The following is a 24,445-nucleotide window of genomic DNA, read 5'->3' on the forward strand; positions in this document are numbered from 1 at the left end:
CTAAATAATAATTATTTATCTGTCTAACGATTACTGCGGGAAGCTGAACCAAATTATTGGTTCATGACCTTAATCATTAGCAAAGGACACACAGGATTAACGAAAATAAGGGAAATAGGCATTGGCGGATTAGTACCTAATAGGCGAATAAGAAGCACCTTATTTTAAATAACAAACTGATGGTTTGAATAAGTGGTTGTAGAGCTTGCTCAACCTCCACTCATATATATACAATACTGTACATTAAAGGCTACAGAGACTCATCAAATAATTAGAACCATCAATAAGCGTGTTTGTAACAACCAACCCAACACGGCAAGTGCTATTGGCTGAAATTCATTTCTAGTTGCTGGACTCTTCCACAATTGTTCGAAGCAGTATAGATATTACGTTGGCCACTTGCGTTCCATATCCTGAGTCCAACGTTCAGTTGCTCTCGTCTGTCTGGTGTGGAAGCAACACCTGCGTTTCGTGTATGTAGTTTGTGTTTTCTTTTGCTGTTTCCTCTTCGTTCTGCTGTTTACGGTATTCAGCTGACGTGAGTATTGAAGATATGTATGTTTGTTTGCGTTTTACATCTGCCGTGTGTATTAATGAAACATATACATTACTTAGTTTAAGCAATAGTGCTTTATTGTGCTGATTAAAACTAAAATTTTAAGTGATATCGATAGACATTACATATATACGCTATTAGTGGTCAGTACACCGTTTAATGAGCGCTGGTAAGGAAGTGTCCAAGACTGTTCAGGTTGCATCGTTATATATTGGGACGCCATATTGGGTTCATGATTGCCTTAAACACTTATTTTACGAAGATTTCACATGCTTATTTTAGTTCGCAATGCAGTTTCCCAAAGCTCATTTTGTTGTTGAAACCTAAACCTTTTGAAAGGTTTTACTTGTGTCGTGGGTTATCATTTACCTGGTAGTTTCTTTAACTACCAAATCTTTGTGGCGGTTTTTATTGGGCTATTTATCTTTGCTCTGACTCCACCGTGAGGTTTAGATGATCGTTATTAAAGTTTATTAGGTTTTAATATGTCAATCATCTGGTTGTGTAGTTTATTAAATTTAGTCTAGTAATAGATATTAAATAATAGGCCTGCGTAATAAATTTATGCAGTATTGTCGTGTTTTAGTTTTTTTTTCAAGTTTCAGTATATTTTTTCACACAAATGGTCCTAATATTGCAAACTGAACAAGGAGCTTCTTAAAGGCAGTACGAAAAACTAAACGAAGGCCATGAGCAAAGCTGTTAAGTGTAATGTGCAGCCGTTTTGGTAAATGGTACTAAGTTTCGTAGTGGGTGGAGCCATTTCCCAGGCTCTGTTGATCATTCTACAAATGAGCAAATAAATTTGTTTAATGAGTTCCACCCTGTCTACAACCAAACTATAACCCCCCATTTGTCAAGTACGTTTCTGTTATGAATTAAAAAAATTTACTCTTAATTCCAAAAAAAAAAAAAAGTTTTACTTTAATTCCGCCATGTGGTGGTTCAGTGGGCCGTGGTGTTTTGTCAACAAACCCAGCTGATATGGATCATGGATGCCATCAGCTTCCACACACCTCAAATATTTCTCAAATATCTGTAGCCATAGAAATAAAAGCCCTTTGTATGTTTACTTTATATTATTAGTTAATAATATTTAGTAGGTAATAAAATTATCGATTATTAGCAAAATTGAAAAAGTGTTGAAGTTTGTTTTTTTCGTTTTTTCGGGATTGTTTGTTAATTGTTTTTCGGGAATGCTGTTTTAAGACTTTAAATCGCTAAGCATTTCCGAAAACAATAAGGGTATGAAACATGCGAAGGGCATGAAAACTTGTAGCCTGAGAAGTATTCCGGGTGTTAATTTATAAAAGATTAATATAGCCAAGGAAATTGCTATTCAAATTTGTTCCCTAATTTCGTGGGATCATAAATTCAGTAGCTAGGTCTAGTTTTAACTAGGTGTGGGTATTTCTACAGAAGCACTCGGCACGAACTGAAAGGAACGTAACTGCGGATACGACATCCACTAGGTATTGGACCGTCCAATGTATTTCGCCGTGTTTAGTACTGGGCCCGGGGGGGTTATTTACAGTCGTCCGAATAAATATTACTTAAAATTCTTGTTCAGTAAGTAAAACTGCATAAAAAAAAACGCAACTGCCATAGTCAAGGCCGCCGCGGATAAGTACCCTACATCTACTTAGGTGTGTACTAGTCTGAACTAAGCATCATACAGTTACCAAAGGACGTCCTAAAATGTCTGGTACTCTTTTAAGTCAGTTTTTTTTGCTAGTGCTCAACTATTGAGTATTATAGGTAATATTTCATTAGATGTGAACTCTCAAGTCGTCAAGGTTGAGGGTTTAATTGTTCTAAGTATTACAGTGGATTTATTTGTAATCTGTTGAAAATTTGATGCCTCCTGTCGACCCATGTATTGTTGCATTCTGGAATGCAGATTTCGGATGTGAATTTAATAAACCCATGGGTGTGATTTGATCACCAAGGGTGAAACGCGTAGGAATAGTTTTGAAATTCAAAAGGTAAATAGGTAAATCTTGACCGGTTCGTTCAGTTACCTATATAGGTATAGATCTAGGCCTAGTAAGGGCCTTTATGTTGAATACAACCCTAAACAAACGGCGTGGTTTGTAGAGACTTGGGCGGATTAGTATGGCAAATTATTCATATAGTACAAAGTTAGACATTTATGTGGTTACAGCCATAATTCAGTGTATATCCAAATAGCACTCATGTGAGTGGCTTCACTCAAAGGTCCTCTCCATTGTTCATGTGTTAATTGCGTTCCAATTTCGATGCTAGCAGAGTAATTAATGCCAAATTGTTCAAAGTAATACGCCCTAATTCTTCTGATATTATGAAGGGCTTAAGTAGTTTGATAGTTGAACCTGCAAATGTTTGTTTTATTAGTTGTAAAGGTAAAATGAATGGCTTTAGAATTTAAACTAATTGAAATTTTGAAAATCATTATCTTAGTTTGCTATTTTTGGTAATTAGACTCCTGTCATATGACTCCTTAATATTTGTTCATGGTTACAATATGAAAAATTTTCATTAATTTTTTTATGGATTTGTCAAAAACAATAAAAAAAAAAATCTGAGCCTACCTCTCCCTTAGCTCCCTATGGCCTATATCGCATATCATAAAGCTAAAATAATGAAGTTTTATGTTCGTAATATAGTCGGTCTACCCAATCTCAAGCTAGAGCTCATTATACAGGCTTATGACGTCATACCTGAATATGCTTGGGTAACGTTTGACTATTGAGCTAATGGTCTTCACAGCAAGTGGCGTGAAGTTTCCAAAAATACTTTGGACAAAGTATTTTTAGGTTTTAAGCAAAAAAGTTTAAAACTTTATTCGAGTTTTACTTGGTAGGCCTACCCATTAAAACTAGACACCAGTACACGATAGGCCTTTCTCTAGGTGTAACACCCCATTAGTTCTGTAGATCATTTTGTTTATAACAGTAGTGTTATGTCAATAATAAATCCGGTATCTGTAAGCTGCTTATACTCCAAAAATTATATAAACTTTAGCCAAATTCTGGGTGCATATCGAAGCTGCAACTGAATTAACAAATATATCTGTGGTAAACCAGATATTTGCAAGCTTTATGTACCCAAACAATTACGAAAACTTTAGCCAAATTCTGATATCAAAGCTGCTACTGAATTAAAGTAAGAAATGTTTTGTACGTGTTCTGATAAGGATGGTGTAGGTACAGGTCTTAATCATCATTAGCAGAAATATTTTTTTACATGTAAATAGGGCTCGGCCATTGACTGCTTCCTGCTCAGAAGTTGATAAATGGAGCTAAATACGATGTTTTGATACGTACTTTGTACGTAGTTTGGTACGTAGTGTGCAGCACATTGTCCAGACTTAGTTTGTTCTTAAATAAGTACTGCAGCTACTATTTATTGCAGTAGGAAAATTTCTTAACTTAGAATGAAACTGTATTGAGTATGTAATGCCTTAGAGAATAAAGATACAATTACACGTGTATTTCACAATATTTCTGTTCATATATACCGTATACACATCTGTGTTATTGTAAATCCTGTAAGCTTTTGTATTTTGTTTTTCGTTGGCTTTTCAGGGTTAAGTTATAATAGCATTCGTCGTGAAGGTCATCAATTTTATAAGCAGTCTAAAATTTGCGAATACTGGTTGAAATTACAAAAAAAAAAAAAAAAAAAATTACCTCATTGGTGAAAATTTTGCTATCAAATAGATATTCTTATCCACGAAACTAAGAGAATTTGTCCGTATAAAAAGATTAAAAGTAATGTATGATAACTTTCGTACAAAAATATCTTTACTCTTTATAACAGTATTATTAGTGGGAATATAATGTAGGTGTAAGGTTTATTAGACCGGACGCGGAACAAAACTGGAAGCCACCATATCATAGTTTCTGTCGTTTATAGTTTAGGGCAGCAGTTTAGCAATTAGCTCGTAATGCCCTGGGACAAAGAAAAATAAGGTTTACACTTTTTAACCATACGTTAAGAATGCCATAAAAATTATCAGGATTTTCAAAGTCTAGTCGCGAAATGAAATTGAAACCGTAGCAGATCTCCTTAAGTTATGAAAGTGAAGGTAGGTTAAAATGTTTGTAAAGGTTAAAATAAGATATAGGCGTAAGTAGCCTCCATACTAGTATAGTGAGGCTTCTAATGTTAGTTAGATTAAGATATAGGCCCAAGTAGCCTCCTTACCAATATCGTAAGGTTTCGGATGTTCGTTCTAGAACTGTTTTATAAGGTACAGTAGGCCATGAGCTGACTTAAATTGTATGGAAAAATAATCTTGCAGGTAGTACTAACATAGCGATAAAAATGGAATGCGATGACACCACCGAAAGCAGTTGCAAACTGCTGGAGAAAGTGTTGGATTTGGTTCAGAAGGAACACTTGGTTGCAGGCGCCGACAGAAACAAGAAGCTCGTAGAGTTCAAACATCCTCGAGAGCTGCAGGTATGGATCAGTTATTCCAACCCCTCTAATCTTACGTCCCTTATAGAAGACAAGAAATTACCTTACATAACTGTAAACGACCCAACATTCTAAGGACATAAATCTTTAGATTGTTTATATGCAATATCATGAATACTAAGCATATTGATCTAATCCTACCTTGTTACAAATTACCCTACACTTGAAAATATTGCCCTGCTGTCTAAGATTTGCCCAGGTTACCCTACGCGTAGGGCAATTACCCTACAGTTGGCAACACTTGTATGGATGGATCAGCGATCTTTTACTTCAGTTTTAATATAGTTAGAAGCTTGTGATGAACAATGAATGTGCCCATTGTCTTAATGAGCAGTTTGCAATATAGTAAATTTAAGTATATTGAGTTATAAAAAATACTATATTTGTCGATTTTTAATATAAATTACATATATTGTATGTTTGAATTGTAAAATTAACTTAAAATTTATTTTTTAAATAAAAGAAAAACTTTTGCAGTGACTTGGTGAGCTGGAATGTAATAGTTCCTGCCGTTTGCTGTGCCTCTCTCTCTCTCTCTCTCTCTCTCTCTCTCTTTGTGTAACAGAGTTTAGTTTTCTAATTTTCAAAACATTGAACTGGGCCTGTGCTATTTTTTTTTTAGGATATTACTGTGGCATATTTCAAGCCATTTTGATTCGGTATAGGTAAACTAGGATAATCAGTTATTGACATTTATCGATTGCAAGCGCAGGTAATTTAACCTATCTTTCTAGTCCTTGCTAGCGCTGAATATTGGCCAAGAAGGAAAGACTGAGGAGGAGGTAAAGAAGATTTTAGAGGATGTGGTAAAGTACAGCGTGAGAACTGGGCACCCTTACTTCTACAATCAGTTGTATGCCGGAGTAGATGAAATCGGTGTTGCTGGCTCGTGGCTGTCAACTGCCCTGAACACCAACCAGTAAGTAATATTGAAGTACTGTAACATCTGTTTAGACTATACTGTTTTTTTCTATCTGCCCATCCGCCTGTGGTGGTCGCGCTTGTTAACACTGCGTCTCGGGCTTTAAACAGTTATGCTATGTGTAAGTTTTAGGTAAACAAAAGGATATCTTGGTATACATTTGCAACTGAAAAGTGTTATAATAATTTACTGTATGCGAATTTCACCGTTAATATTCGAAATAGGATATTACTTAAAGCCCGGGACGCAGTGTTACCATACGCAAACACCACAGGCGGATGGACAGATGGAAAAAAGTGTATAGATGGTTAGGTCCGTGCAAATACCAATATATTCCAGAACGGCTTTGGCTCGAATAGAGCTGTAAAGTCTTAACTTAGGATAGTTTTTAGTGATGTTTAGGGCTAGTCATTATCGTTGGGACTTGCCAACACCTACTTAAAAGCCTATAACAACGTGCGATATAATGAGACTTGTGAAATTGCGCTACTCCTTCATGTATTTCCTGTGCATTATCTAACACAAGTCTCCCCTCATCATCAGCCTCTCTCTTATTGTCATTTTCCCAGTAATTCTGAGTTTTCCTTCGTAAGCCCAACAGACGACTACCAAGCACTGTTCTACCGAGGTTGGTACTAAACATGTGAAACCTTACTTTATGAAGTGTACCATCCTTTTGTTTTGATTTCCAAAGCATTCGTTAATCCTGCCAATTGTTTAATTTGCCCTTTAGTCATACTCAAATTCAAACACGGGAGAACTGGTGTAAGATATCGATGTTCCTAAGAAATATATCAAAACTGATGAGGTAACCTATTGTTTAGTGTTTCGTACTGTCCTAATTTTGTTAGTAATATATCCAAAGTCCCATCTCTCCAATATATGATCCAGTCTGTAAAGCAAGCTCTGTAAATCCAGTAAGTGTTCCGCTACTTAAAGCAGCATAGTCTCCCCCCCCCCCCTTCCCCCCCGTAGGCTAAATGTGTAACTGTCGAATTGCTTAACACATGAAGGTACTTAGCTGATGTAATGGACAGTTTTATTTTATAATTACCTTAGTTAAGTGCCCCTTTTAAGTGTTGCTAAATATTCGTTTTCATGGAATATTTCTTTAGAACTGAGAACTTTGTGAAGATAAGTACAGGAATCCTTCACAATCTAGTAGATTGCGAGATGAATGTCTAACAAGTAGTTTTGGCTTGGAGAGGTTTCTGAACAATACACGGGCTATTTGTGATTTTTATTTTTAAGATATCTATTGAACACGATAGGCCGCGTATTGTTCAGGAACCTCTCTAAGCCAAAACTACTTGTAGACATTTACCTCGCAGCAGTCTACTAGACTGCTAAGGATTCCTGTACTTCTAAGTTTTTATTTCCATGTACAGCACTTAACTTTAATAACTTTTTTTTATAATTGTACAAACATTCAGCATTCAATAATTGTTCTATAACAGTAGTCTTCAATTGTGATTTTAAATAGATTTTGACCCTCAGTTCTTATTGGTTTGATATATTTGCCGTGACGTCACTTGTGTAGTGATACTTTACCGCAAAGTGAGTAGCTAAGTTTAGAGAGAAATGAAACTTCTGTAAAATAATCAATTGTCGATTGAACGACCACAGGTAATGGTTTCAGTGTCCACCCGTAAACTCTGTACTGTATGTACTACTATTGTTCCATGAGAATGGCTGTTCAGTGTCTTGTCTTTTCATCTCTCCAGTATCCCAACATATCTAGAATGGGAGATATTTCAGTTCTATTATTATTAGTATTTATTATTATTATTAATTAATTTATTTATTTATAATAATTAATCATTATCAGTACTATTTATTACGTATTCAATATCACCCAAAATATGAACCCTATTCTTGTGGAACATGCCCACAGTATTATGGCTTAATCGCTTTTTTAAATACAATAATCAATACGAAGAGATGTTCATATTCGACTTCACATTTTTCCAAGTTGCTTCAGGTCTTTATACATTCCAGTTAATCTGTAAAAAATGTATTGATGAACGTCAATTTTTATATTAAAGTAAATGTAATGGAATTCGGTTAAAGTTCGGTAAATAAGAGACCATTTAAATTTCTTCCAGGTATACTTTCGAAGTAGCGCCTGTATTTTCACTGGTTGAGCACCACGTCATTTCAACCTTGGTGAAGCTCTTTGGGTTTGAAGATGGAGACGGGATTTTTTCTCCTGGTAAGTTTTATTTATTTATTTATTTTATTTTTTTTTTTTTTACTGGAACCCCAGTGACATAGGCCTAACTAAGTTTTGTTGATATTTTTTAGGTCTTGTTCTTTTAGTAATTTGTGGTTTTGTGGTGTCTGAGGTGTTGATTTCCAGGGTACTTTGCTTTATGAAAAGTTGTAACCTCTTGTGCAATTTTAAAAGACCGGATCTAATTGAAATAAAAAATAATCTGACAAGTGTCCATCATTTGAGTCTTAAGATTAAGAAGCGTTAATTGGCTTTTGTTAGAGGTATACACTGATCAGTGAAGATTTAAGAATGTGTAGTTGGCTCTTGTTATACACTGTGATTGTCATGTTTTATGCATATGTGCGTACGTACTATGCATGAAACTCGACAAGGGTTCAAAATTATCGGAGGTATGTAGTTGTTAAGCACAATTTGCAAGTACGTTTTTTTTTCGCTGGTACTTTTTGATAGTCCCATCTTTAATCAGTGAATAGATAAGTTTTAGTTTACAGGTTAATTACAATCGACCGCCAAAAACTAACTTTAAATTGTTAATAAGCAACCAAAATACTATAAGACTACAATTTTAGATAGAAATATCTGTAGAGCCACTATTAGGTACTTAATTTAACAAAGTGTCATATATCATGATAAGGGGGTCTGATTGAGAGAAGCATGTAACAGAATATCGCCTGATTATTTTTTTTCTCTTCATCCCTCCAGGAGGCAGTATGAACAACATGTATGGAATGCAGTTAGCAAGGTACCGCCTCTTCAAAGATGGTAAGACGGAGGGCATCTTCGGCAGGAAACCCATGGTCGCACTAACGTCAGACCAGGTAGGAAGTTCTTACCGGCATCTCTTGCTTAGAATAGTCTGATAACTGCACTTTTTGAAAAGTCCGGTAACTGTCAGAACTTTGTGATGTACTCTACTCCAATGCTATTTATTTTCAGAGCCACTACTCGATCAAGAAAGCCGCCAATTGGATGGGTATCGGAATAAACAACGTCGTGATTGTAGCCACAGACCGGTTCGGCAGAATGATTCCGCAGGCGCTGAAACAGGCTATCAGTGTGACGAGGGAAAACGGCAAGGAGCCGTTTTTCGTCAATGCCACTGCTGGTACGACGGTCTTGGGATCGTTTGACCCCATCAAAGAAATCGCTGATGTCTGCGAAAAGGAAAAGCTTTGGTTGCATGTGGATGTAAGTCATTAAGAGATTTCTCCAGGCAAATTTCCAGTCCATTCTGATTTCAGTTTTTAGGCCTAATGCCAAGCTCCACCTCATTTGGTGCAATGTATAGGCATTACTTACGGTTCTTTGCAGCGTCCCTTCGGCCCGTAGCTGCAACTACTTTCATTCCGTTCCTCAGTGGCGTGGTCGGCATGGTCTTGCCCTCCCACCTCGGTGGCGGCGAGTTCGATTCTCGGGCATTCCATTGAGGTGGGAGAGACTTGTATTTCTGGTGATAGTTCTCTCGACGTGGTTCGGAAGTCATTTAAAGCAGTTTGTCCCATTGCTGAATAACCAACTGGTTCCGTGCAACGTAAAAACATCATAAAAAAATAACTACTTTCATTCCTTTTACTGTACCTCCATTCATATTATCTTTCGTCCATCTTACTAGCCACCCTCTCCTAACAATTTTCATAAAGCAGCTGCGAGGTTTTCCTCGTGTAACACCTTTCAAATCTTTTACTGTCAATTTTCGTCTCGGCGCTGAATGGCCTTAGTTGGCCCAGTGCTTGGCATAATGCCAGAAATCTCTACAAATCAAATCTCGTGTTCATTCAGCAGTTGAAAGGGGAATCGAGACGGCAGGAGGATTTGAAGGTGTAACAGGACGAAAGCCTCACACTTCCAGGATGAAATTGTTGCTAGAGAGAGGAAAGGAAGATGGTAGAAAGATACGAACGGAGATGCAGTAAAAGATACCAAAAGGGGTTGCAACTAGGGCCGAAGGGACGGTGCAGGGAACCTTGCATAATGCCTGCAGTGCACCACGTGAGGTGCAACGACGGCACTAACCTCCTATGGGGCTTGTCCAGTCTAGAACAGTGCAAGAGTTAGATTACAGCTTTTGATGGAACTTTTGAAGTTTAAAGATGGATAAGCGGTGATAGATTAAGTTTACTTGTATTTTTTTTCAAAAGGGGAATATGGAATGAGGTCGACCAGTTAGTTGAATGTGCACATATTTTTTTGTCATGTTTTGATTGACTAAATAGTAGTACACTAATTAAAATCGTTCATTTACTTTTAAGTAAATATTTTCGAACAATTATCAGTTATCTTTGGGTCTTGTCTCTTCATATGTTTGGAGTTAATGTCAACACCATTCAATCAGTCTTAAGTTTTTATGTATCAATACATATCAATACAAATATTTAAAGTTCAAAAGACTCGCAGCAATTAATGGTACATAGAATTATGTATATCCATTGATAACCTTGGATGCAAAGGTAAGAGGCACCAGTTAACGTCACTTGATTGATAAGATATCAAAGCTTCAAGTTTTTTCGAACTGGTATCTGAAAATTACAAAAGCACCCCAATGAATTGGATAGATCGCCTGTAAATTCTGTGGATAATTTTACAGACTACTTTTAAAAGCTTTGCAAAACTTATTATTGCAAAGATACCTAGCAAAATTTTATTATTTTTAAATTTCTTGATCAACACAGGGTTGTTGGGGAGGAACTGCCATTCTGTCAAAGAAACACAAGCATAACCTGGCTGGTATTGAAAGGTAGGTGATCAAATTGTTAGTTTATAGTTGACTATTTGCTTTTTCATCAGAGCAGTGCAGTGTCAATTATTTTAAAACTGTTAACCCTTGTTTAGGATGGGTAAAGAGTAAATGCTTATGGAATGGTGTTTGTCGTTCAGTACTTTAAGTTTGAGATTTATAAAATTCACTTTTGATTTGTGATTAACTTTGTAGTTTTCAACATATGCTGATACTATAGGCTAGAGACTGAATGCTGCCATAGATACTGCAAAGCCATTATTTTGCTGGATACTATAGGCTAGAGACTGAATGCTGCCATAGATACTGCAAAGCCATTATTTTGCTGCAGTGCACAGGAAATAAAGAAAACCGTATGATATCCAGAGACTTAACTTGAGGATTGGGAATAAATTAGCTTCATTGTTATAAATGTTATTTGTTTCTACATAAATTCAAACCTCGGGTTTTACATAGAAGTTAAATCTTTATGCAAAGACCTTCAGGTTGATATGTTAGGAAATATACAAAATGCCTTTTTTTCTTAAATGTTATTTTTCCCCCCCATCAGAGCAGACTCCATATCGTGGAACCCTCACAAGATGTTGGGAGCTCCTCTCCAGTGTTCAGCTTTTGTTGTGAAACACAAGGTACAGTGACAGTTCATTTATCATGAACTGTTTTCAGTGGTAAGCGCGATGTCAGTGTTTTGTTACATATAGTTTTCATATTCCATAAAGAATGATTAAGGTAACTACCACTGTAGACATAAACAACCGAATCGAGAAACTGCTGATTGCCGATGTATACTGTAATTATCAACTATGGTAGATTCACATCAACCCATTTGATGTCTAGGCCAGTCCCTTACGACGCTCCTAATTGGCTGTTAGCCAATCACAGGGATGGAAAAACACTCGAGTGTTCACATAAGCAGGGTGTGTGTTCCACATCTCCTGAGGGATACTTTTGAAAGATGTAGCCCTCAGGAGAGGTTGAACATAGATCCTACCCATGTGAACACACTCTCTCTCGAGAGTTTCCAGCCCTGTGATTGGCTTATCAACAGCCAATCGGGAGCGTCGTAAGGGACTAGCCCAGACATAAAAAATACTTTTGATGTGAATCTACTATAGCTGGTTCTCTGTAGTGACACTCACAAGTGAAATAAGTATTTTTATTAATCCTTCTCATAATGGATTTCTTGAATACCAGTAATTAAAACTGCATGTTATATTAGCAGTTTTAATAATAAGTTCTTCATATCTTTGTATATCACATGAAAAGATCTTGCCAGCAACTGAACATTTTTCTTATCCAAACGCAACTATTTTAATGTTAAAAGAATGATTTGGGGAAGTTTTTTCTTTATTGAATTTAATATTTTTCTATATTGTACTTAAGTAGCTTAAGATTTTAATCTGTCATATATAATTAAAACTCAGCTATTTTGATGAAGTCGAAAGGATTATTGTTTTACTTTTTATTTTACTTATTTTTATTCTTTAAAGTTGCTTGAGATTTTAATCTGTAGTATTTATTTCTCTCAAAATTCTGCAGGGTCTACTCCATGAATGCAACTCTGCCAGCGCCACGTACCTGTTTCAGCAAGACAAATTCTATGACACGAGCTTTGACACTGGGGACAAGAGCTTTCAGTGCGGAAGGAAAGTAGATGCCTTCAAGTTTTACATGTTTTTGACCACCCACGGCCTGAATGAGCTGGAGAGAAGAGTCGACGCTGCTTTTAGTGCTTCTTTGTAAGATTCAAGTTCCCTAACTACAATTTAATTTTTTTCGGTACCTAGAAAGATTTTATATGTCCGCATGTAGGTTTAACACATGTACAATACAATCTTTAAGGTATTGTACATGTTCTATGTAGGTTTAACACAAGTATATCAGGAAAGCATTTTGAAATATAGAAACTTAATAAATTATTCGCCTTTTAATGGGTAAGTTAGGGACCTAAAAGAAAATGCATTAAAGCAATTACTACTATTTAATTGGTTGATGTTTCAAATAACATAATGCCTTCATTCAACTCGTGTCTACGACTCGGGCTGAAGTAAACTGTGGCCATTGTAATTTGTCAGTAGACAGTAAAAGTAGTAATATGATCCCTTTCTTAGTCAGCTTTTTTTCAGTGATGTAATCTAGCCACTTGATATGCATACAGCAAATAAACCCCTCAGGGGGTAGTGCCGTCAGTGCACCTCGTGCAGTGCACTGTAGGCATTACTAACGCTCTTTGCAGCATCCCTTTGGGACCCCAGCTGTGACACTTTCATTCCTATTACTGTACCTCGGTTCATAGTCTTCTAACTTCCCACCCTTCCCTAACAATTGACTCGCAGTGCCGCTCCTGATTGGCTGTTGATAAGCCAATCACAGGGCTGGAAACTCTCGAGAGAGTTCACTTATCCTTCAGGAGAGGTGGAACATACATCCTGCCTATGTGAACTCCCTAGAGAGACTGGGTTTCAACCCTGTGATTGGCTTAGCAACAGCCAATCAGGAGCGTCGTAAGGGACTGGCCTAGACATCAAATGCACGGTTGATGTTTATGTACTACTATAGGTCCCCGTGCTTGGCGTTTGACCTAAATTCTATATTTTCTATTCTAGTCTCTACATCAAATAAAATAAGTAACAGAGATGTTTAGCTAAAACTGAGAATATTTTGATAGGTTTTAACGGATATTTGAATGATTTTTCCAGATATTTGAACAAGAAACTGAAGAGCAGAGAGGGCTTCCGGCCTGTTTTGGAAGAACCACAGTGTACCAATGTCTGTTTCTGGTATATTCCTCCAAGATTAAGAAAGGAGACAGAGAGCCCAGAGTGGTGGGAGAAGATTGCGAAGGTGAATATCATTAGTTGTGATTTTCTTTAACTCTTGCTTTTAACGGTCCATCTCCCATACTGTCTGGGGTAGTGTGTTTTAAGTGGTTTCACTTTGTCAGTGTCCAGTAACGGAGAATAATCTCCTGATACCTTCTCACTCATACACTGAAAATGCAGTTCTACCTAATCCATTCCTTAGACATTCCATCTTATTTAATCCTCTATTCAATAAAAATACTCTACACTATTCGTACATTCAACTCTTAATATATTTCAACAATAAATGCTTGCGATTTGTTCCTTAGACCCTCTTACTTCATTACTTAATGTAAAAATTGTTCTATTTTGCATGTCAGTGACTTGCTGGTGGTGTTTGAGATTAAGCTGGCCTTACGCCAACACGGGCTCTTGCTCACAGAGCAGCCCGTAGGACTATATAGTCTCCTATGACTTGCTTTTATGAAGAATTGACTGTCTATTATGCCACATCTCACGTTTGAATATTTCGCGACCTTTGGAATATTAGTTGGATATCAAATACTTTGAACAGATGGTTTGTACAAATAGAAAGTGTACTGTGTATATACTTGGACCATCACAATGAAGAAAAAGCTGTTATAACTTCTTTTAAGGGTCGGAATTGGCTCTATTTTAATGCATGGAGTGTAGTTTACTACAGTTTAAGGCAGAAACCTCTGGAGTATTTTTGGGAAGGAAACAAAGCCAATCATAGGCAAATAGTGGTGCTTGTTTCATTGAATTTGCTTAGTATGAAGGGAAAAGCTGTTCAAATTTATTCTCCACCTAATAAACTCAAATCACATGAAACTTAATTTTAATATGATTTAATACTATACATAGTAAATTCACATTAACTGTGCATCTGATGTCTCGGCCAGTCCCTTACAACGCTTCTGATTGGCTGTTCATAAGGCAATCACAGGGCTGGAAACTTTTTCTCGAGAGTTCAGATAGGCAGGATGTATGTATGTTCTACCTCCTGAGGGATACTCGGGAGGTAGAGTTATCTCTCGGGAGAAGTGGAACATACATCCTGCCTATGTGAACACTCGAGAGAGAGTGAGTGAGTTTCTAGACCTGTGACTGGCTTATCAACAGCCAATTAGGAGCGTTATAAGGGACTGGCCTTAAACATCCGATGCACGGCTGATGTGAATCTACTATAGTAACTTTTATTCTTGTAACTGCTTGGGTCCTAGACCATCTGATTTTCTCGTAGAAAACTTCACCCTGCACTAAAGTTTAAATTTAAGTCTTCCGTCCAAGGAAGATGATCTGTTGAAATTCTAAAATTTAAGTTTGTGTTAACCTTCGCAGATCGCTCCACAACTAAAAGAACGGATGGTCACTTCAGGAGTCATGATGATTGGCTACCAACCAATCCCTATAAAAAACCTCTGCAATTTCATTCGTATGGTGAACTGTTGCTATCCCACTCCTACCGAAGAGGACATGGATCATGTATTGGACACTATAGATGCATTGGGGGAGGATTTGTAATAACTGTTGATTAAAGTCTAGTCTAGCAACTGAGCGTGACAAGTATTATGTTCACTTCGGTTGATATTTAATGTTTTATAGTTTAGTGTTTATATATATTTTTAAGATTTTACTTAATAAATTTATTCTGCAAGATGTTTAAGTTTTTTAATGTACACATTACTAAAGCTTTAAAATTTATGTAACCAACGGAACTTTGAGCATACGCCTTGAAACTATTGAGGTAATTTTTTTTTTATTCTGGCCTCGCTACAAACTGCGAAGGACTTTATATTACCCCTAAACCATTCTGATCCAGCTAGAAAAATTATCACAACCCAGCTGTTATTGTGCCATGTGTGAGACCTAGTACTCTCGTGAATGGCAGAGAATTTTTTGACATGAAATCCAATTTTTTTTTTTTTTTTTTTATCTTGGACACTAAATTATTCTTCACATAGTTGACAGTTTCTGACATGGTTTGTTAATCACCAGTGTAAGTTATGCTCATGTGCATAGATTAGAATATTATGTGCACAGGCTAATAGGTTAGCCTATGGTGATAAACTAAAACTTGTGGATTCGTTACTGTAGTTAAATCTGAGCAGATTGTGTGTTGCAATGCTGAAACTGAATAGTTAAGTGTGTAATTTGTATATTGGAGGGATATTTAATACTGCTTAAAGTTGGCTTTTTGTGAGTTTTTTAAATGTGGACATTGTATTTGAGGGGAGGAAGGTTAGGTTATTGCACTAAGAAATAATGGTCTCATGTTAGTTTGGTAAAGATCTTGCTCTTGATCATTAATAAAAGTATATTACTGATATTATGAAGCCAAGTGGGAAATTAAAATGGAAATTAAATTTTGGAAAAATATCTATTGTAAAGTGGTAAAGGATCTTGCTTCTTGATATTATAAAAGTATATTACTGATATTATGAAGCACGTGGAAATTAAAATTTTGGAATATCTATTGTAAAGTACGGTAATTTGATTAAAGAAGATGAAGGTTCGTATTCAGTAAGAGTTTATGGAGAATACCTCATACGACTAAAAGAGGCGCCGTTATCAAGGCAATGCCCCATAACAGGTTTGAAGTTGTCTATCAGATAAGTTTTTGTAGCTCAAAGATAAGATACAATTGAACATTTAATACAGATACAACGTTAAGTTATGTAACATGGCAGTACTGTTTGTAGTGTTGGCCTTAGGACACGGGATTTTTTGTTACACCCCCAATCATTCACAAATATGTTCAAAATCACTGCAAACTTGCTGAGGAAAATTAAACCACAATCTTTAGTGTGGCAAAGACATTTGACCTCTGGTAGCGTAGAAGTTCCCCTGAAACAAAAGATGGAAGGCAAATTTTTGAATAAAGTGTTGAGTCTGGTTCTCAAGGAGAAAATAGTCGCTGGTGTTGACGAATCGGCAAAGGTGGTTGAATTTAAACATCCAAGAGAACTACAGGTGAGTTACTACCTACTGTATAGAAGTTAGGAGCTTTGGTTACGGAACTCTACTGTAGGTAACTACCTAACTAGGTACTTTTCAACAATTGTTGCTTTATAACACAATTTTAGTCAATCAAACTGCTCTGAAAAAGCAAATTAATTGGTATCTTCTAATAATATTCTATTGCTGTTAAAAAGTTTCTTCAGCCTATACGAGAATCCACCTTAGTATAGGTAGTCCGTAGGAACCAAGTTATTAGGCTATAGAGAAACTTGCCAACAAACTACCAATGATACATAGCTGAAACTTTACTTAGCAGTGTCAAATCCATATTTTCAAATACTTATATTAAATTTTGAATGTTTTTGCACCCTTATGCATTAGGTATAGTAGTTAGTGAGTAGTTCTGTCAAATTGCTCTTGGTTTTTAAATTTTTCATTCTCCTTTGTGTGACCTAGTGGAATCCTTGTGAGACTGGAATGGGTTTGAGTTTTATGAAGCTGGCTGGTGGTGGTGATTTACTTTCTTAATTTGACCAACTAAATTAGGGTAGTTGTGAAATTTGTTATATTGACATTACATTTTTAATGTGGCAGTTTTTGTTGGCTTCTACTGTATTCTTTAGAGGTGGACAATTTACTACAAATTCTAGGTTACTAACTCTAGTATATTAACATATATGTTTCTCAAGGTAATTTTTTAATTTGTAAAAAAAAATATTTTTTAATATGCATTAACTTCATTTCATAAGTAATTTAATTTTTTATATGTATATACGTACTTATGAAACTAAGTTCATGTGCAACGTTGACTAAGAATTTTCTTCAGTTTCATGATTAATATACCTATATCGATAACCTTTCTTCACAAGCTTTTAAGGTCATGTCAAAACTGCAATGTGACAGATGATCACTTTATACCACACTTTTTCATTTTTCTATTTTATTATTCTAAGTCAGAATTAGTGTGTTTAATTTTCGGTCATGTTCTCTTGTTAACATCTAAAGAATGGTTTTTGTGTATTCCATAATATGCAGCTATGTATATCAAGTCGTAGGTTAATTTTCGAAGTTCAGAAGCTGTTAGAATTCAGTGTTGGGTTGTAGCTTTCTTATCTTCTTTGAACTACATTTAGGAGCTGTTGGAGTTCACTGTAGGCCAAAACAGTTTACCTATAGATGAAATAATGAAAGTTCTGGAAGAGGTGGTGAGATACAGTGTCAAGACTTGTCACCCTCACTTCTACAATCAGCTTTATGGAGGCATTGATGAGATTGGCCTAGCTGCATCGTGGTTGTCGTCTGCTCTGAATACCAATCAGTAAGTGTGAGTTTAGTTTTTTTTTTTTAATCCATGAAACAAACTACAGGCAGTCCTCGGGTTACGACGGTCTCTGCTTACGATGTTCTGAGGTTATGACGCTTGTCAATTATTATTCATCAGACATTATTTCCAGGGTTACGACGCACGTTGCAGGGTTACGATGCCTACAACGCTCATCTGGCAGATGAAATATGACACCAAAAATGCAAAATAATAAATATTTGAAGGTTTTTTTTTTGATGAAAAATGCCATAAGAATGCAGTTTACATAGTTTTCAATGCACCCAAAGCATTAAAAGTAAGGTTTTCTTGGGATTTTTGACGATGTTCCGGCTTACGACGCGTCTCAAGAACAGAACCCCCGTCGTAACCTGGGTACCGCCTGTAATTGAGTAGTACTGGTATGGCTACTACAGTTTAAAAGATCTGTGAAAATACATAGTATATGACCTTTGCATTCATTAATTGTTCAATAAACTGGATCATGTTGTATTTCATGCTTGCTTTAAAAGTATTCACCTTGAAAGATTCTTAACTTTGGAAGTCAGTGGTCAGATCACTGACACATCCTCAGTAAACATTGTACAGTGAAAGCAGCTGGACTTGAAAACTGTCCCACTGACCAAAACTTTAATGTCTTACCAAATGTATTAACAGGTTTATGAATATTACAGACACACATTCGAGGTGGCGCCAGTGTTCATACTAGTAGAACATTATATTATAGGGTATCTTGTCAAGCTGTTTGGCTGGGATGATGGTGATGGCTTATTTTGCCCAGGTATATGTACCATACATATTTTAGACTGTTAGACATTAAATTTCCATAGGCATGAACCTCTGACATTTACTACTGGATTAAGCTCATTTAAATTACTATACATTATTTAAACTCTCCAAAGAATTTGAAAAGTGCAGTAACATACATATTCCTAAATGTATTACATAGAGTACATAATGTTTTTCTATAAATTTTTCTGTTCAGGTGGCAGTATGAGTAACATGTATGGCATGCAGTTAGCCAGATACAGACTATATCCAGAAAGTAAATCTACAGGTGTTTTTGGGATGAAACCACTAATAGCATTCACTTCTGATCAGGTGAGAGGCTGGTTGTGCTGTTCTTTTGGGTGATTGCAATACAGGACACAAATTTCTTGATATTGTAACTGAAATAAGTTTTTAGCCTTTAATATGCACATTATTGCAATAGTTTGACTGCTGTATAACCTAATGCTGTGGTCAGTGGAATAAAAACTACTTTAAATTCTGAATACAATAGTTAGATTAAAGATTCATTACATGAGCAGTTTCTTCCATAAGAATAATAATTTGAAATTAAATTATGTACTATTCATAAGAAATTCCTGACAGTATCCTGGATTGCACTTTTGAAAGTCTCCCACTCATGAAATAGCAGTTTTCATTCCACTGTTCCCTTGTTTCCCTGACTTCTTTTCAGTAGTACTACATTCCTGCAAATCTTGAACAACTTAATTTCCTAGTGGATTTTGAATCCATACACTATGAATGCAATTGTATGAAAATGCTGCAAGTTTTGAATCTTGGGGTGAATTGCAACCACTGTTCCTCATTCTTCTTGAATTACAGGATATTGATTTTCTTGGGGGGGCATGGAAGATAAGTTTGTACTGTGTTGTGGGTGGTTTGGTTGTAATCATTCATAATGTGTCCTTATATGGATATCTTAACCTACAAAATGCTGAGATAAATATTAATTTCTCCAAGTACTGTATGATTAAACACAATGGAATACATTCCAGTCATACAGGCAAGACCTGTATTCTAAATGATTTACAAATGTACATGCATGGGTCCAAAGACCTATTTCAATGTTCCAAATTTTTATTTAGGCACATTATTCAATTAAAAAAGCTGCATCATGGATGGGGCTAGGAATGAACAATGTTGTAGCTGTAGCCACTGATTCACATGGCAGAATGCTTCCTGAAGCCTTAAGGGAGGCTGTCCAGCATGCCAGGAAATGTGGTGGTGAACCTTTCTTTGTGAATGCAACCTCGGGCACTACAGTTTTGGGAGCGTTTGATCCTCTCGATCAGTTGGCAGATGTTTGCGAGGAAGAACAGCTTTGGCTCCATGTAGATGTGAGTAAGATAATTTGTCTGCCTATCTTAAACAAATAATTTTTTATCACACTTTCATGTTGTAGTTGTGGCCAATGTTTCATCAAGAAAAATTTGTTACTTTTGGTGTGATGGTCTTTTGTAGTGCAGTTTTTTGTTTTTCTCAGTCTAAGCAAATCCTTGTAGCAATATTTATGAAGTATGTAATAAGCAAAGATTAAAGAATAGTACTATTATGAAGGTTTTTCCATGAAGTAGAAAAGTTTAGTATTTATTATCATCTATAATGCATCATTCCCTGTATTTTGTGGATCTTTGCAAAACCTGTGCTTATGGTTTGGTGAAGAATTTGCTCCCTCCTCTGATGAATTATGGAATATGGTGACAGCCTCAGTGAAACTATCAGGTCTTGAATCTACCTTCCTTTCAAGTGATGAAATCTCATGCTATAGGTTTAGACTTGGATGGATTTATCCTTGCTGTTTTATTTGATTTAGTCCAGGTCATAATTGTGACACTGGTTCTACCATCCATTGGCCTTCTGTTAGTTTTCATACATCACGTCTGTAGGTAACCTAATCAGTAGAGTAATCTACCTTGAATACATTGTTCCCTTTCTTGGTCATTTCAGGCATGCTGGGGAGGATCTGTTATACTATCTCAGAAGCACAAGCATCATCTCCAAGGCATACACAGGCAATGTTTTTTTTTTTTTTTAAGTACAGTACTTTTATTCACTGTGCTGGTGGACCAACCTGGCATTGCCTGGGAAAACTGAATGAGAACCAATAAATTCACTCTTTCTCCCTCACTCATTATCTCTTTCTCCTCCCTAACACCCTCTCTAATCTCTTTTTCCCCTAACCCCTCGATATTCTTTTCTCCTCCCTAATGCCCCCTCAACCCCCTCTCCTTTTCCTGTTAAGATATGTAGTTGCTCCAGTTACATTGCCCTGCATTTTTGACATTCGCCCCTTCTCATCCCCCATCCCTATTGGGGCTGAACTTAAGGGCATCAGTGTCACAGTTCCTCATTGGACGAGTGGTTTTCGTGCTCGGCTGCCAATCCGGTGGTCCAAAGTTCGATTCTCGGCTCAGCCAACGTGGAATCAGAGGAATTTATTTCTGGTGATAGAAATACATTTCTTGATATAATGCATTTCTCGATATAATGTGGTTTGGATCCCACAATAAGCTGTAGGTCCCGTTGCTAAGTGAACAACTGGTTCTTAGCCACGTAAAAATATCTAATCCTTCGGGCCAGCCCTAGGAGAGCTGTTAATCAGCTCAGTGGTCTGGTAAAACTAAGATATACTTAACTTATCAGTGTGTCACTATTCATCTCAGCTACCTTGAAAGGTATGGATTAGACACTAATATCCATCATTTTCAGTTATTTTAACATGTCGCCCCCTCCCACCCATTTGGTGCCAGTGTCATCTTACCCCAGTTATTCTTTTCCAGATAGCAAGTCATATAGTATATACTGAAATGAGGTATGACAAAACTAGAATTTTAGTTACTAAGTCTACGGGCAGAACCAGCCATATTTAAGGGAAGCACTTCCCACCCACAACCCCCTTTGGTGCCTTTTGGTACTAGTGATGTCTACATCCCCAGTGTTCTTTTCTAGATAATAAGTCATATGTATACCAAGTTTGGTTGCAATTGCTCAGTAAGTTTATGCTGAAACATAACATACACACACACATATCCATTATATAGATTGAGTACTTTTATTCATAATTTTTTATTAGGCTTCATTTGCCTAGCTTTTGATTATTTTACAATAAAAGTAAAAAAGCACATTAAGTACGTACCACAATTTAGTGGGTTGCTTTTCTAAAGAGCAGAGCACTACAAAAAAATGGCTGTTATGAAAAACCAGTTTTAAAACTTTGTATGTGGCAGGTTCTTTTATAGGAATCCACGATGATGATACTAACTGGAAATCCTGTTGTGAGATAGAAAAATAAAAAAATATAAAAATTTCTGCAGTAGTTTATTCATAGTGGTTGTAAGGCAAGGACAAGGCCTCCGCTAAGCATATCAATGTGATAACAATAACTTCTTTTTTTTATTAGGTCAGATTCAATTGCTTGGAACCCTCATAAGATGCTAGGAGTCCCTCTTCAGTGCTCATCATTTATTGTCAGACACAAGGTATTTACACTACTGGTTTACTATATGCAACCTTGATTTTCATCCATAACATTCTCTTTCTTTTTTTTTAAGAGATTTTTTCTGTATTTTTTCAAGTGTTGGGAGTATATGCTGGTACGAACAGTAATGGTCCAAGTTCAGATAAGAGGGTCAAGCAAAGCAAACACAGTGGCCTTATCAAATTGAGTGAAGAACAATAAAAGTGCTCTACTTGGCACATTTAATTTCCATTTTACCAAGAACATGAATTAGAGAGTAATGAAGTTAGTTCATATTCTTGTAAATAACTAGTTCGGTGATCTATTTTAGGATCTCATAAATAATTTAGGATTCAGACTGGCATGAGGGTAGCAATACTGGCTCCACTGTAAAATATTCAGTATAGATTAATTATCTTGGTTAACTTAGCCAGCAGACAAGGGTAATTTCTTTTCTATTGGTAACTGTATTAAAGTATTCACTACTTAAATTCAGTTCATTCTCAACAGGTATGTTCATAATAGGTGAATTCATATTTATCACTTAAGTACTCAGATGAGCAAGATTTAGCAAAATAATGTGTTGAATGAAAGCATTAAGTATGGTACATCGCAAAATTTTCCTTTATCCATTTTCTGGAGTGAATGCAGAAAGATCCATGGCTCTTAACAGGTGCACATTTTTATAATTATGATTGTAATAGTGATACCTGAATCCCTTTAATTTAGTTTGATATAAGTAAAGTTGGGTACCCCAAGCATGATTAAGGCACCACAAGCTGAGAGCAAAAACAAAAATGTTAACCAACGCCAACCTTTTTCATATGTGAGAACTATTGGAATCTTGAAATAGTGTAGAGATAATTATTCAGTATAGGGATAGCAGATAGGTCACTGAATAAAAAAAAATTCTTGTCATAACTAATCTCAACACATTGATTTGGGCCTGGCAATTCCACACATGTGAATTTAGTCCTGATATGTTTTGTGGTGGTCTGAGACCACAAGACTAACATATATAGCAATTCTAAATGCTTTTGTCACTAACCTTTGTAAGGCAATTGTACATTATTTGTTCTGATTTAGTTTTAATATCCACTTGAATTTCCTGTGATTTGAGATATGAAGTAAAACCATTTGTACTCAAAGATGAGAGAGGTATTTTAAGAAGAGGAAATGTTTGCGAGAAACTTGAACTGGACAAATTGTAAGCTGACTTTGAAACTTTATTTAAAGTGCAGTAAACCAGATTTTGATACCAATGAGCATGGAATTCCAGTCTGAAGATAAAATCTAAGAAACTGAGGCAAGCAAACAATATGGGAGAGATGGTAAAAATTCTTCTACAAGCACTGTACGCTTTGATTGGGTTTTAAATGTTCTTGGGTTATGTGATCAAGAAAGAGATGTGAGGATAGAAAAGCTGCAAATTAATACATACCCTACTTATACTCTTGTTTTTTTTCATCTGTCCATCCGCCTGTGGTGTTTTTGTATGGCAACACTGCGGCCCGGGCTTTAGATAGTTACATTCAGTTTACATTCAACGATTATAATAATATCCTATTTCGAATATTAACGGTGTAATTCGCATACAGTAAATTATTAAAACACTTTTCAGTTGCAAATGTACACCCAGATATCCTTTTATTTACCTAAAACTTACAAATAGCGTAACTATCTAAAGCCCGGGACGCAGTGTTACCATACAATAACACCACAGGCGGATGGACAGATGAAAAAAAACAGAGTATAGTTGGAAGCTGTGACGTTTTCCATTTCACATTTCACAGACACCTTAAAAATAATTGACTTGACTCTATTCCAGGGGATGCTGCAGGAGTGCAACTCTGCAAGTGCTTCATATCTGTTCCAGCAAGACAAGTTTTATGATGTTAGTTTTGATACAGGAGACAAAAGTTTCCAGTGTGGCCGGAAAGTAGATGCTTTTAAATTATACTTCTTTTTGAGTTCACATGGTCTTGGTGAAATGGAAAGAAGAGTGGATGCAGCTTTTAGGGCATCAGAGTAAGTAAAGTTTTTAGTGTTTTCTGTTCCTACCAATTTCCTTTAGGTGTAGTATGTACTATTGGCTTGCATGTCGTTTGTTACTTGTAGTCTTTGAGGTGATGCTAGTTATACGTACATGGTTCTTGGGTGCATAAATGCAGTACATAACCATG

The 24,445-nt window shown here is 36.2% G+C and overlaps 2 protein-coding genes across 2 annotated transcripts in view; both read left to right on the forward strand.

Moving 5' to 3' along the window:
- Positions 1–381: 381 nt before the first annotated feature.
- Positions 382–15,395, forward strand: LOC135207552 (acidic amino acid decarboxylase GADL1-like). Its single transcript, XM_064239385.1, has 11 exons — positions 382–538; positions 4,842–5,002; positions 5,755–5,939; positions 8,048–8,154; positions 8,881–8,996; positions 9,115–9,366; positions 10,848–10,912; positions 11,463–11,541; positions 12,452–12,651; positions 13,612–13,756; positions 15,076–15,395. The coding sequence occupies exons 2-11, from the start codon at positions 4,865–4,867 to the stop codon at positions 15,256–15,258; spliced, it is 1,470 nt and encodes a 489-aa protein (XP_064095455.1). The 5' UTR covers positions 382–538; positions 4,842–4,864; the 3' UTR covers positions 15,259–15,395.
- Positions 15,396–16,333: 938 nt separating this feature from the next.
- The window catches only part of LOC135207563 (cysteine sulfinic acid decarboxylase-like), a 10,492-nt gene continuing 2,380 nt past the window's right edge, over positions 16,334–24,445 (forward strand). Inside the window, exons 1-8 of the mRNA XM_064239396.1 lie at positions 16,334–16,707; positions 17,829–18,013; positions 18,691–18,797; positions 19,002–19,117; positions 19,891–20,142; positions 20,753–20,817; positions 22,206–22,284; positions 24,091–24,290. Coding sequence (XP_064095466.1) covers positions 16,489–16,707; positions 17,829–18,013; positions 18,691–18,797; positions 19,002–19,117; positions 19,891–20,142; positions 20,753–20,817; positions 22,206–22,284; positions 24,091–24,290 — 1,223 coding nt within the window. The 5' untranslated portion in view covers positions 16,334–16,488. The remainder of the gene's footprint in view (positions 16,708–17,828; positions 18,014–18,690; positions 18,798–19,001; positions 19,118–19,890; positions 20,143–20,752; positions 20,818–22,205; positions 22,285–24,090; positions 24,291–24,445) is intronic.

The sequence above is a fragment of the Macrobrachium nipponense genome, chromosome 11 (genome assembly GCF_015104395.2).
Source record: "Macrobrachium nipponense isolate FS-2020 chromosome 11, ASM1510439v2, whole genome shotgun sequence".
In the NCBI taxonomy this organism is placed as follows: Eukaryota; Metazoa; Arthropoda; class Malacostraca; order Decapoda; family Palaemonidae; genus Macrobrachium; species Macrobrachium nipponense.

Bases quoted from the DNA above. Each gene is read 5' to 3' on its own strand.
- LOC135207552 (XM_064239385.1), top strand. From the start codon at position 4,865: ATGGAATGCGATGACACCACCGAAAGCAGTTGCAAACTGCTGGAGAAA. The intron at 5,940-8,047 runs GTAAGTAATATT...AATTTCTTCCAG, and splicing joins ACTGCCCTGAACACCAACCA to GTATACTTTCGAAGTAGCGC. The intron at 9,367-10,847 runs GTAAGTCATTAA...TGATCAACACAG, and splicing joins AGCTTTGGTTGCATGTGGAT to GGTTGTTGGGGAGGAACTGC.